Source organism: Mercenaria mercenaria, chromosome 18, assembly GCF_021730395.1.
Source record: "Mercenaria mercenaria strain notata chromosome 18, MADL_Memer_1, whole genome shotgun sequence".
Lineage (NCBI taxonomy): Eukaryota > Metazoa > Mollusca > Bivalvia > Venerida > Veneridae > Mercenaria > Mercenaria mercenaria.
This window is the reverse complement of record NC_069378.1, coordinates 27,666,333-27,681,687: the sequence shown is the minus strand read 5'-3', so window position 1 is coordinate 27,681,687 and position 15,355 is coordinate 27,666,333. Positions and strand designations below refer to the sequence as shown.

The 15,355-nt window shown below is 33.5% G+C and overlaps 1 protein-coding gene across 9 annotated transcripts in view; it reads left to right on the top strand.

The window, feature by feature from the left end:
* The window catches only part of LOC123537782 (uncharacterized), a 76,364-nt gene extending 62,590 nt beyond the window's left edge, over nt 1-13,774 (top strand). For all 9 annotated transcript variants that reach the window (XM_053530036.1, XM_053530035.1, XM_053530034.1 and 6 more), the window contains 11 exons: nt 2,052-2,106; nt 3,245-3,349; nt 4,733-4,842; nt 5,912-6,029; nt 6,481-6,659; nt 7,686-7,745; nt 8,628-8,688; nt 9,984-10,112; nt 10,910-10,957; nt 11,694-11,762; nt 12,010-13,774. In XM_053530036.1, the coding sequence (XP_053386011.1) occupies nt 2,052-2,106; nt 3,245-3,349; nt 4,733-4,842; nt 5,912-6,029; nt 6,481-6,659; nt 7,686-7,745; nt 8,628-8,688; nt 9,984-10,112; nt 10,910-10,957; nt 11,694-11,762; nt 12,010-12,746 (1,671 nt within the window). In that variant the 3' untranslated portion in view covers nt 12,747-13,774. The remainder of the gene's footprint in view (nt 1-2,051; nt 2,107-3,244; nt 3,350-4,732; nt 4,843-5,911; nt 6,030-6,480; nt 6,660-7,685; nt 7,746-8,627; nt 8,689-9,983; nt 10,113-10,909; nt 10,958-11,693; nt 11,763-12,009) is intronic.
* Nucleotides 13,775-15,355: the final 1,581 nt, after the last annotated feature.

The window sequence follows — 15,355 nt, the reverse complement described above, 5'->3', positions numbered from 1 at the left end:
TCCTAGAAGAGCGCATGTTGCTCTTGCTAAATTTTAACACAAGTTATTATATATCTTCCTAAAAATAATAGCAAAATGTTATTAAAACGACCATTGCGACGACTGTTGACGGATCTATAATTCATTGCCTCACACGTCATAATGAAAAATAGCGCTGTGCCTGATGTAAACTTCAAGTTTCAGCGTCATTATGGCAGATGATTCATTTTCAGATCTATTCTCAAATATTGATGGCATTGTGTTTATATATGATATTTATAAACTTGTGAAAAATATGAAAAGTGAAAATACGCAGATAAAAATGAAGGGAGGGAATAGAGAAAAATAATCAATAATCGACTATGTGTGCCTTCTAGCCATAATGGTCCACCTAGTTTTAGAACGGCCCTGACAACATTATGACTATGACACTAGTTACATAGTTCATTATTTCAAGAACACAACTAAACCGTAGAACTACTCTCCAAACGACCGTGATTTTCAGACAGTGTGAAAATTAGCCTTGCCAGATCAAGGATTAGTTTGTCTGCCTAGCATAGCTCAGCCTTACTTAAGACCACATTTACAATCATCTGGTCAATATGTTATGCCAAATAAATCTGTAGCATTACCTCATGGATCAATAAGCAGACGATAACTCCAGACATTATTTTTGTACAGATTTGTAATTGCACTGGCAAAAACAGAAGATAAAAGAAACTGTATGGAGTCTGAGTACATTAATCCCTGCATTGATTCCCATTATGTAAAATTTAAAGGCTTATAATGCTGGTTTATTACATGAGATAAACAAAGTTAGGCTATGGATATAATCTACATCACCATCTTATTATCGTTATTATGAGATATAACCAGTGACCTAATGTTGGCTAATCGATATCTGGATATTTTGAAATTATCTGGAAAAAAAAACTTCATGGCTTCCAGAAGGAAACCTTGAAAATTGCATATTGATAAAAGCATCAGTTTTGAACTGATATCTCTCAGAGTTTTCACCAGATCATTTTTTTTTCTATTTGAAATTAGGTCTCATTAAATCCTCCTTTATCTCAGACTTGATAGGTTTCATTTTGTTTGCATGTTTAGTTCAAAATTCATCCTCCATTAAAGTTGAATTTTGCGACATCTTATTCACAGTTGTACTCGTATATAGGTGAGCGTGTATAAAATAACGGCAGGCATATTGATATTAAATTGCATGTTCAATCTGCTGTTAGACAAGAAAAATACAATGCCACAAGTACCTCAATGGGGATATAAGTGATTTATACACATTATGTTTGAATATGAGCCGTGCCATGAGAAAACCAACATAGTGGGTGTGCGACCAGCATGGATCCAGACCAGCCTGCGCATCCGCGCAGTCTGGTCAGGTTCCATGCTGTTCGCTTTTAAAGCCTATTGGAATTGGAGAAACTGTTAGCGAACAGCATGGATCCTGACCAGACTGCGCGGATGCGCAGGCTGGTCTGGATCCATGCTGGTCGCAAAGCCACTATGTTGGTTTTCCCATGGCACGGCTCATATAATTGTTGAGATGGCACATTTCGGCTGTAACATAACCTTTTAAGGTTCACCATAAGATTCGCTTTAGCTAGATAAATATCGAGACTTTTATGTCCAGCTAGCAACAGTAAAATATTTCTGTTCAAACATTAACTGGATATCTAAATAAAATTTGCGTTTTCACATTATTAAGTGGTTAAAGCGGCTGGATTTGTGTTACCAGTTCTGAGACAATCACGATACTCCGAAACATTTAAATTACTACCTAGGAAAGACTGGCGTTGTTAGTTAATAAATTGCCTTATACACATTCGTGTTTTTAGTTATCTAAAAGGCGGGTATGTACAGAGTATTCCTATTGTCAAATAACATTTTTGGTTATTTTATGTCTGGAAAAAATATCGCAAACATTAACTGGATACCAGTTAATTTTCATGATATTTATCTAGCTAACGCGAATCTCTCCGCTAACCTTAATACGTTATCTTACGACAGAAATATGCCACCATAAATTCTAATTAGTGTAACACTTCTTTTCCTTTTAGGCTGCAAACAAGCACGGGTTTGAAGCTCATGATATACGCCCATCACGTGCAAACGGTAATATATTTTTTTCTACGTTTTATTTAATAAGTACTTAGTCCCAACATTTCCATACATTTTTGTTGTACTTAGTGTTCGTACCTCGGGGACTAAAACCTTTTTTTAAAAAAAAACTCATATTTGCCTTCATAAAACATGTTTGAACAATTTTTTAAATTAATATTTGTAATTTATGTTAACATAGATAAATGAAGCATTTCAGTTAACGAGTATTATCTACCCTTACCTTTTATTTTGATGCATATGTAGGTGTTTACAAAACAGGAAACATTTGACGTAAAGGTTTAAGTTCATGCAAACAATGTTTATATATTTGAGCTTAGACCATAATGTGTCTGTACATAATTACAAACAAAAGAATGCAGAATTTGACCTTAATGTTGTATACATCTATGATAGGGAGGGCATAATCTTTTAGACAATTACTATAGATTTGGCTGTCGCTTCTGTTCAAAGGAAACTAGCTTCTGATGATTAAGATCAAGATTTGCCAATAGTTAATTGGGCTTGTCGGTAGTGTCTGGCTGATAAAATTACAGATAGATACAAACTGGTACAGGAATGTGCGTGTTAACGATGTATAACAATTAACATTCAAAGGAACATTAAGTGGTTACATATTTTACTTATTTATATTAAAACAATACCACTTCAACTAGACTACTCACTCTAAGTTACCGTAGTTTTCATTTTTTCCTTTACATTTTTATGCGCTTTACAAATACTTTGTAGACGGAAAAATATTTACCTAAATATGAAATAAAGAGCAGAATTTTTCAGTAAATTGAGATCGTTTTGTTTAATGTGAACTGCTTTTCCATACGATAAAACGGGGTTTTATTTCAGTAGACGTTACATATTTAAGCAATTGGCTAATATTTCTGCCATTGTACGTGGTAAAGATCATGGTACTATCATGATATCAAATGGTATTGTTATAATACCTAAAACGATAGATATTTCAAATGCGAAATGCCACGTGATCTACTTAAACAATTACAAATGAAGACAATACTATTATTTTCATACTCTTAATTGTGGATGGCAGACAGAGAATACTGTATAATGTAAGGAGAATTAGTTCTGAGCGTTATATTATGCTTTTAGCAAGCAAATTATAATGTTTTTCTTGCAGCTTCTGCGTTCACAGAACCACCTGCAGATGCCAGTGAAATGACAGTACAGTTGTGTCCAAACAACACACTACTTAAATTCAGCTGGAAAATGAATCGAAGTCAAGGTCAGTCCTGTGTTTTCTCTCCATCTAGAGTCTGATCATTTACTCTAAGATGACGGTCTGGCATTTTGTTCTTCTATAGAAAATTAATATTTGCATTTACTTAACGGCAGGAAAATTGTTCATATATAAAACAGAAGTCTTTAAGCAAACTGAACTGAAAGAATCACATTGTCCAATACAATTACAATATCTAAACGTTAGAGAATATGTAAATACCCAGGAGATGTTGGAGTTTAGATTTCATAACTCCATATAACGAGACTTGTCTCAAGTAATTATTTTATGGCAAGGAGTGTATGAGTTCTAAACTCTAACATTTCTGGATATCTACAGACTCTCAAACATTTAGATTATGTAATCATGTTAGACAATGCGATCATTTCGGTTCAGTTTGCTTAAAAACGTTTGCATCATGTTGTTTTACGTGATTGTGAACATTTACCTGCAGGTCAGTTAATGCCTATTCCTTTCACCCCTGAATGCATATATCAAATTTCTATAGAAGAACAAAATGCTTGCCCATTATCTTAGAGTTATGATGCCCTAGAACACAAACACTCCTGATTCCCGTATTCTGAATACCGCGAATAAGACAGCTAACAATGAAAACGCTAGATAAAACCCACGAGAAAAGTGTCCATTATACAGTATTTTTAAAAACTTCAGACGATTGAATTGGAAGTCACACACTTTTGTGAATCCGTGATGACTTCCGGCAACTTTCATGTTATTACGTATTGTCGTTAGGCAATTCTTCGGAGGTTAGTATAGCTCAACGCTTGAAATCTGGAGAATGCCAAAATCGCATATGGAGAATACGAATGTTGCCGATTGTCAATATAGAACATATGTTAACAGTATTGTTAAGATATGAATAGTGTGGTCTATGGTCTGGAGTAAGCGACTGTTGAGTTGCTGACAAATTATATTTGTTGCGTTAAAAAGATATTTAACAGATAGTGTTAAATATAAATGTGACATTTTGTATTGTTTGCACCATACCTTCGTCTCTTTCTGGTACGCATTGTTTCTGTGTATTTTCCGTGTAGTTCACAGCAATGGTTATCATTTTACCAGCTGTTTGTTTGATGTAGAGTCTCAGCGACACTGTGTAGGTTATCTGACGACCTTTTCAAGCTTTCGATTGTGGAGAAAGACCCTAATTGCCTCTTCGGGCATTGTTTCATGCATGGGCAGGCACCTTGGTAGAACAACTGACCGACTTCATCACATAAAGAATTCTACATATTAAATGGGGTTGCGAACCCGCATCTTGCATTTCGTAGTCAGCGACATGAACCATTCGGATACAGAGGCCCTAACCATTTTACCAATGCACATTATAGATGTATTCAGTATATTGCTCAATGTTTTCTCTTACAGGAATTGAAATGAAGCTTTGCTACAAGATAAAATCTGTATTAAATGGAGAGCTGTTATATTCCATCTGTGTCAAATTTTACGTCCAATACTCGACGCGTCGTTTGTTTATGGTAAGTTCGAATTTAAATCGAAATACAAATTGAAAGTATATAAATATTAATCAAGAAAAAGAATCATGGCTATTACATTGACATCTAGTTGGTTAATTGAATCTACAAGAATATCCTTTGGAAGCATAAACCTCGTCATAACAAGATCATTACATAATATTCGGTTTGATTGCTGTGTCTGTGTAAGAGCTGTAATGACAAGTGCAACATAACTGTTGAATCCTAGCACCGAACTGAGTGCACTTCACTAAAAGGACTCGAATTAAAAACAACAACCCTTCGCAAAAGTAACTGTGCTGAAACTTCAATCCAATAGCACCTGGATTTATCTTACAGTTTTGATATTTTGTAGGAAGATATTCCAATCATTAAAGTTTTCATTTTTATACAAAGTATTCAAAAATATTTTTTAAAGGACTTATTGAAGAACAACGTTCTTTCATGATGTGAACTGGACTTAATTCCGTTTTAAACAATAAGGGGAAAATTTCTAATTGCAAAAACAAAAATACGAAACGATTGGATATTGAGGTTGGACATTTTCCAATAAAAAAGGGAAAATAGATTTTCTGATGGAAGTTGTATGGTGGTTTACACATTTTTATACATTACATGTATACACCCTATTTTCATTTCTCACTCGTAAATATTCAAACATTCCCGCCCTGGGAAAAAAAGTCAGCAAGGCAATACGTGAAAACATTCGGATCTTTTACAGTCCCGAAGGTAAACAAAAAATCTTTAAGCTTTAAGTATTGTCTCATGAGAAGTTACACGTATGTATCTTTATGCATGTTTGGCGGCTAAATTTATTGGAAATGGCAAATGAGTTTGCCAACACAATTCTACACTCGCATCGGCAATGTGCTGTAACGTCAACAAAATTGACAACTTAACCTACTGCATAATCGCCATTGTAAAAGCATAAATATCTCCAACAATTTCAAATTTATTTTAAGTTCAACGAATTCTGTTATCAGTTTCTTGCTTTCAAACACTTTTTTTCGTTCACTGGGGTGAAGTGTTCGTAGTTATTTATTCTGATATATCTTAATGTTTCGTTTTCTAGACATGTTGGTTTCCAATGGATTATCTATCTTATAGACCCATAATCAGTGCACTGGCAACATCTGTACAGGGTGCCCAAGACCTGAATTACTATGGTGAACTAAACACCGCTAGACTAGGTGACTATTTTATCACTAATAGTATTTAAAATAATCCTTGTGTAAGGTCATTTTAACTTTCGTATTTTGTAAATTTTATTAAGTTAAATACTCATGAAGAAGGCTTTAAGTTGAAATGTGAAATATTATGTATTTTAGAAAAATATTTTTGGAATTCACTAATAACTGTCACATGTCTAATACCTCTTGTAGTTAGTTTATCAATAACGTGTAGTCCTTCAAGAACAACTGTCGTTCCAAGTTATATGTGTTTATTTTTTGCAGCCAGTAATTGCAAGTTGCTTTTATTATGCAAGCTGAGCAAGAAAACCCTAACTATTTGCAATGATCCGTTCGCATTCGCTGATATAAAAACACACACCAATATAGAAGATCATACTGTTGTATAAGATTTCATTCCTTTCATCTGTTCAAGTATTTTTGACGTTTATAGCCTTGATGTTATTTGCAGATCCTACAAACAGCTGTAAAGATGTCTGTGAAGTTACTGTGATGGAAATAAAGGCACTGATTTCCTGCAAAGATAAATCATCTATCTTATATGATGAAAGTGTTATAGTAAAAACATTGTCCTTCGATGCGATCGATTCCAACTCCTGTACAGACGCTTCAATATATATTTCTACACAGGTTTCTATTTTTGAGCCGCGCCATGAGAAAACCAACATAGTGGCTTTGCGACCAGCATGGATCCAGACCAGACTGCGCAGTCTGGTCAGGATCCATGCTGTTCGCTAACAGTTTCTCTAAATCTAATAGGCTTTGAAAGCGAACAGCATGGATCATGACCAGACTGCGCGGATGCGCAGGCTGGTCTGGATCCATGCTGGTCGCAAAGCTACTATATTGGTTTTCTCATGGTGCGGCTCATTTATTGTTATTTTATACTTAATCTGACACATTATGTATAAGACGGAAACAAGTCATACATATTTCAGACAAGTCGGTGTATTTATTGTTTTCATATACTTAATATGGCACAGTATATATCAGTTTGTAGCAATTTATAAATCTTTCTGACAGATTTGTATATCTATTGTTGTTATATTCCAAATGTGATTCAATGTTAACCAGACATTCACCAATCTATATACCGTTTGTCTGCAATCTTTTTATATAAACATATTTTGTGTCACAGCAAAAGGATTTGTGAATGTATTTTTGATAGTATATACCATTTTGTATCAATTACTGATATATGGTAGAAGTAGATTATATAAGAGCATAGGTATATTCAGTATATGTTTTTATTTTTTGATTAGCCCAAAACAAATTACAGAATAAATGGACAAAATTTAATTCTATTCATTTACAGTTTAATTCATTTTTCGTATTGAAATTTAAGATGGGGAAAGCAAACTTAGACCTTTAATATACAGCATCTTATTAGTGTGTTCATTTGAATTCCCTTATGATCACACCAATCGTTGTATATGCATGAATGTAGCCTATAATTCTGTAATATTAATTTTGTATTTATTTGTCTCAAAACATCATGTCACAGAAATTATTCATTTGAATATTTATGGCAGTGTTCCATACATATATACATGTACTAGGTTGCATAACTATATGCAAATGCAATATATATTGCACTTTACTCATACAAAATTTCAACTTTTTGACTTGCATGCATTTCTCTTTTATCGATTTTAGACATCAAACAAATTGGAGTACACACTTAATTGTACACACGATGGTATAGGACATGTAAAAGTAAGTTACTTTTTAGATATAGCTTGAACTGTGCAAAGTGCAACAGTTTCTGCATTTATGATTTTTTAGATTTAATATTGATATTATCAAGTATAGGCTTATATCAAGACAAAAGTTTAAATCAAATACCATACATATTGTGGTGTCGATCTGCAACCGAATAGCAGCAGACGTGTTCAACACTGAACACAATTTTATGATTTATATATGCTTTAATAATGAATTACTTTTACGGTATTGTAATAGTTCTATTATTTAGATATTCTTACATTCACGACGACCTATTTGGCTTTCATGCCTGAGTGATTAACCTCTCCAACTAGGAAGCAGTTGCTACTAACTATTTGAGCAGCAAAATCTGTAAGAAGATCTTTCGGAACCAAAGAATGTAATTAAGTAACCATGCAGAATGATGGATTTACATCGTCTAATAGATTTAATTGATAGGGTCTGTACTTGAACAAAAGCGAAATGTAAAACACCCCTAATGTTCTCTAGCACAGGCGTAAGCGGAACTCTTTCATACATATTCTTTGAATGGTCTCCATTCGTAAAGCTTTGGTTCTACTAAGATACTTGTAAGTACTTGAAATAATCTCAGAATGTCAGGGTGGGCGTCTCAGTGTTCCTTCACCATGACTGCTGAAAATTTGCCATTTGACCTTAAAATTGTCAGTTTAATCATATTTACAAAGCGTTGATCACTTTAATTATATATGATTAATATTTCCGGGAAATTTATCCTTACTTTTAAATCTTTACTGCTTTATACTTAAGACGAAGAACAAAGAATGTAAAATGGTCTGCATTAATGATTCTTGAGGATAACAAATTTAGCTTGTTTATAGCCTATAAATGAATATCTTTTTTTCTTATATACAGGTACTATACAGCATACGCGGACATTATTGCTTTAAATACCAAACCGTTAGAGTAATTTGTGGTAAGTATCTTTAAATATTAGCAGATTTTTCTATAAAGCCCAGACTTTAGAGAGACGTACGGAATAAGCATCTTTTTCAACAAATTTTCAGCCTTATAAACGACGATTTTGGAGAGACAAAAAAAAATTTATAGATGGCCTTGTTTCGTAGATTAAAATAACAGGTATTAAAATAGTGATATAGTTGGTCTAAGTACAAGTAATGCTGATATTGTTTCCCTGAGCCCACCCGCTAAGTTCAGTAGGGAGAGCGCAGATTTACTGATCGATTACGGAGCTCGACCCCTGGGCGAGGCGTATTTTCTTTGTAACGATTTGAAAAAAGACAAAGTGTCTGAAGTCATTATATTACGTCCTGACGTTGAAAATATTTGTAACTGCAAGTATTTAAAAGGAAGAATTGGACAGTACTAAAATGATTCGTCAGTGCACTCTGGTGCAACAACTTATAGTAACTTATGCGTCCATTTTGCACATATTGTAGACATAGTACTAGAGATCAATCAATAGCATAAATGGTAATCCTTCCCTGAATTAACCTGTACACCTGTATGACACCGGTTAATAGGAAGAATGAAGTAACTGTATGGTTAAAAACTTAGTGATAAGCCATTTCATTGTAATTTCAAATGTCATGGTAAATGCTGAAGAGCTTTTTTCTTGTTTTTATTTATGATGTGTGAAATGGTAGAAATAACATTATACCTAAATTTCAGCTTAAATAGGGGATCTGAATTTATTTTATAAGACTTACTACATTTTCCGATGTCATACAATAATCATGTATTTGACATTTTTTTGCAATGAATTAACTATTTCCCGCAATTATCCAGGTATAATTGGGAAATAAATATTGATCAATGACTTAATAGGTAGGACTACCTGCAAGAGGGGATACATGGAAATTAAATAAAAAGCTTAAGAAAATCTTAACATGCTTCAAAATGATCAAATCAAGACTTATGTATTATATTCCGTCTTAAATGTTATATTTAAACAACCAAAGTTAATTTTATAATTGTTTTTTCATAATCTAAAATTTTAGGTACTATACATATTGGTAATTAACTTATTTCATAGATATTGTCATTTGATATTGTCCGAATTATTTTTTGAAATATCCCATTTCCTAAGTCATCTACGTAACATTGCGATTTTGTATGAATGTTTTTTTATTGCATTTCTTCTGTCACACTAAATTGGTTTTATGGGTAGATGTTGTAAACAAGTATCTCCTCAGAAGAAACAACACTTTTACAGTCACAAACAAAATTGACTTTTGATTTCCTTTTCAGGAACGACACCCACAACATCAGCTTTATCTGCCACACCAGAGCCCGATGTTGACGATTTCCAGACGTTTGTGATCTTTGGGCTTGTTTGTATGATCGTCATCACTCTCATCGTAGTCATTATTAATTTTGGTATTGTTCTTTGCTTCCTTTTCCTTCTTTGTATTGTTTCTCCTTTTTATTTGGACAAGCACTTTGAACACCTGAAATCTGTGAATACAATCTTAGCAATAGGAATTTCATAATCAAAAATTCTTAACAATGTACAGTCTGGATTTGAATTTCACACTCTCATTAAACCACAAGTAAATTTTCATAGGTTATTAGTTTCGTATCGATACGGCCCGGTCATACTGAAAGTACATTAAGATTGAAAATATAAATTATTTTGATATTGATTAATTATTTCTTTGACTGTATAGGCGTAGGAGCGGGGAGGAGGGGCATCCCCCCAACTATGAGAGTGAGGGTAGCCAGCATATGCTTAGCCCCCAACCGCCACTTTTTACCCCAAATACAGATTTTCACAGAAATAACAGAAGACAAAGGAAATAAAACTAATTTGAGAGACAATTTAGATGTACAGATTAGCGTTTAAGGTTATGTCAGTTGCTAATAATGGAAAGAACGTTTCTTTCTTTTTTCTGGTTGTCCAAACTTTTTCAGAGAAAATATTTAATATATGCTGTACACAGACCGCACAACCATCCCCAGCCCCCATATTGCCCCCCCCCCCCCCCCCCCCCCCACGCCTGACTTTGAGATCGCTCCTACGCCAATGGACTAGTACTATAACTATAATGACAATTATCGGCAGTTCATATAAAATGTTATTGGTACTTCATATTTATCATCTGCTATAATAACTTACGTAATTTGTGTAATAATCAAAACACATTTGCCATAAAAACATTTTCTTTCTTTTTAAGTTGCACAAAGGCTAAAAATCTTTTTGGACTCTCGCAGGCGTTTCAACGGTACGTAATGATATATGTTTTTTTTTCTGAATTTGCTTATATATATATATATATATATATATATATATATATATATATATATATATATATATATATATATATATATATATATATATATATATATATATATATATATATATATATATATATATATATATGTTTATAATGTTAAACCTGGGTATAGAGATTACATTTTTGTGGAACTGATTTTAACACTCGAAATCAATTGCATTGCTTCTCTTGTACCACGCCAAAAATGACTGAATTTTCCTGGCTCCAAATCGAATTTTAGGCATTTTACACAAAGGTATAATAAAGAAGTGTTGTTTTTATATTGTTTATTACATTCACAAGTTCGCCTAAATACTAAATGAATAAAATACGTCATCGTTTCAAAAGTTTCTAAATAGGAAATCAGGTTGTCTACATCTGACATATGGATTTATATTGTTTACTGTTTACATAATACGGTAGAACTACACAATTTTAGAGAAAAGGTGAGCGTATGTTTGCTGTTTCATGGTGATATTTGTTATCACAATGTATTCAACGGAGAGACATAGAAAGTCATTCGGGCCTACAGACATACACAATATACATACATGATATAATTCTTATTTTTTTACTGTCAACTTGGACTATACTTTCTAATTTAAAAAACATTGCATTCTGGGTTCCGAACCACCTAACGTATCTCATGATTCTGTGCTCCATTTCTTTTATATTTACATTTCAGGTGACTTAGCCAATAGACATGGAGTTGAAGGAATCCCACTACAGACTAATAACTCAAAGCAGCGTGAAGGTTTCATCTGTCTATCTATATATATATGTCTTTGATTGTTAAACGTTTATTAATTGCTATAATTTGAAGTACTTGTTTCTTTTAAGGATGCATTTTTCTACAATTGGCGGGTTATTGATTATATAACAAACATACTAGTTATGCAAAAAATCAATACAGTATCAGTTGACATATCTGTAAGACGCCCTTTGAGATGAATTAATTTCTATTACTCGTATTACTTACTGTGTTTTTTATATTTGTACAGAAAGCGTCGGCTCGTCTTCAAGTATTGTTGATCTTGCTACACAAGTACAAAAGGCAATGAAGCGAGAATACATAAAACGGGTAGATTCGGTGTCTTCCGACGGTCAAGGTCAGCCATCGTCTACTTCTTCCTCGATACGAAGACAAAATGTTCGAAAACTTCATAGGTGTATGACAATAGCACTACTGGAAAGAACTGAGTCGTTTTATAGAAAGAAAATTCTGTTTCTTCCGTCCCCCTTTGATACTTTCAGTCGGGATGCTACGAGTTTGTTAAAAGCAGTTTTCACACTCGAATTGAGCATTCCTACCCAGTGCTGTTTTGACCGAGACGTTTATCAGAAATATATGACCTGTGATAAAACCAACTGGATAGAAACCGTTCTTAGCGATTATGACAGAATAGTCATATTTCTCTGTTTCACAACAATTCATGGTGAAGCAAGAGGTAGGCCAATGGTAGAAGATATGTTAGAGCAACTACATATATCAAAAAGCAAACCACTTTGTAAAGTGACATTCCTTCATCTAACAGATAGCTCTGAAAATTTTGAAAGCAATCACCATGGTGACAGCTTTCATCTGAGTGATAAAGACTCGTACGAAAGCTTTATTTCTGAGATGCTTAGTTACTGTGGAAGAAATCCGGACACAGAACCAGATCTTTTATATAGATTAACAAATTGCGAAACTTCGAGACACTTTCTACGCTTCATTGGAATAAAAAGCATTCTGTAATTTTAGTCTGTTAATAACAGCATAACATCAGTTTGGTGTTGGTATTATATGTTTTTGTATTATATACCTGTATAAATTCTGTAAGAAAGTATGTCTTGTATTTCTAAAGGCAGAAAACAAATTCCGCCTCGTATCGTCCTGAGTGGACTACTTTCTTTACTTAGGGGGACTACTTTCTTTACTTGATATTTATTATCTGAATCAGTTCTAAATGTATAAAAAGCGCACAGAAACACTCGGTTCTATGTTTACATCGGTAAACCTTTAAGATGTTCATTGTTCATTGGTAGAAAAGCAAAGAACAAACAAAAAGGTACAGGTAAATAATAAAAGGGTCATTATTACAGAAACTTGATCTGGGATTATGTATCTGGCAGTCGTGGATTTATCCAGACTGAGGTACTTTCAGCATCGTAGATCAAGCTACTATTATAAAAAAATCTTTTTATAATGGTCCTTTCCTAAGTTCACCGGTAGGCAAATGTATGTTATTATCGCTTTTGCTTCATGACTTGCGGATATATTGTTAACAAAACGTATACCAGTATGAAAATTCGGCCTGCAATGGTCATGCGCCGTGTCTGTAATGTTTGAAATCTGGTATTTCATAATATAGGAGCAGCACCGCACCAATTCAAAACTTCAGACTTGTAAAAAAGTGCTGAGACCAGTACCATCATTTATTCTTAAATTTGTTATATTATTACTCATTAAAACCGTTTGAAGTACATGACGTTAAGATTTTAACGTATATGGAAACAATTTTATAAAATATTGTGTACATATATTCAAGTTAAAGGTGATTACAGGCAAATAATATAAAATATAGTTTTATTTACCGTAAACATCATGAATTAACACGTTCTCTAAAATTTAAGGGACATTGTAATAATCCGAACACATACTGTTGGTCTCTTTGAAGAAAAATTTGCATATAGTAAATTATGTTTTTTTTTTGTTAAGATAATTTAAATATTCTAACTCTTAAGACATGGTAAACAGGAGGCAATAAAATGCAGTAACTTGTCGCTCGTTTGGCTATTCTTCTTCTTTACTGGATACTTGAGAAACAAACAAAAGGTACTGTGGTATCATAAACTTCATTGAAGAAGTGTGTAAGAAATTTAACCACGGATGCAGAGAAACCATTTATGCTTGTATAGTTTTTTTTTCTTGAATAACAGAAACTGTCATTTGTCAATGTCAACATTCTGGACTAAAGTAGACAGTTACAGATGCATAATGATACATAATTTGCATTGCCCAAAACCTACTTACAAATGACAGCTCTTGATATGTTTTTTTTTCCATTTTATCCTGCTAAAAAAGTATACAATCACGGAAAAACAATAGAACACACATTTTTTTTTTGTTATTTGTCTTAAAACAAAATACGACTGTACATAGTCCTTATCAAATGCTCGCAGACAAAGTAATTAATTACATTCGCGTGACAAAAATAGATAAATTGTAATAATGTCATTCGTAAAACGTACGACAAAGCCCGGCTTTGTTATGCTTAAATATATACATCACGATCAATATCACGACGAAAACACACGCCTAGATGATTTCCGACGATCCGTGGTATCAGATTTATGCGTGAAGTGTCAGGATTTTCAGACAAATATAAAAGGATTTGTGGAGTTATTTTTATCATATAAAGAACAATCTTGCGATTTAATAAAATGGTATTAATTGTTTAAGCTTTTGCTTTGGTTTCGAGTTTGTTGTTTAACAGGCGAGGTCGTACATTCCCATAAACACTGTCAGCTTACATCGTGTACCAGCATTGCCATTGACTAACGTAAGGAAGACGCCATTCTAGTACACTTATTAGTAAATGTTGATTTTGACGAGTAACCGTATAGAAGTAGACAAAGTGTCTATTAAGCAGATATAAGCTATACCACATAGTGGATAAAATAAAATGACTGTTTCCGGTAGTTCTGACACAAGCTGGCAAAAATAAAAAGCACACACGAACGGACTGCATTTTTAAAAACATTTTGGAAGGCCATTTTAAAGTAGTAGATTGTTTCGGATGTTGTAAAATTCGTCCGAACTGGTAACGTTTTCGCCGTGCGTTTTACTCCGTAATGGGACAGTTTTGGTCAGCAGGGCTATATTGAACCCCTATTTCATATCAAAGTTCCTCCGAAAATGAGCGGTTTGAAAAGAGAGGGTAAGTTAACAATTAAGAACATACGAATTTGAATTACGACACAGAATCTGTCTAGATGTGTAATATTTGCGAAAGGAGAGATTGTGCCAGAATTCCAGCTATCATTCTTTCAAATATCGTAGCGACTGGCAGTGCAGCATTTGTTTTTACCAACTCTTGGAAGTTCTGTTACCGATAAAAGATAACAGGATTTAGTAAAGAAATATCGGGTATGGGCTGTCAACAATTTTAACTGCAAAAAAATGAGCATGTTGGTAAAAGGAACTCATTTACTGACACAAGAAATGTCTGTCTTATGTGTCACAGACGAATTTTCAATAAAGAAAATATCCCAATTAGCGGTATTTCTACAACCAACACTGTCGTCAAACATTTGTCACGCTGTAAACAGATATCCGTGACATGGATAAATAGCTCGTCATTT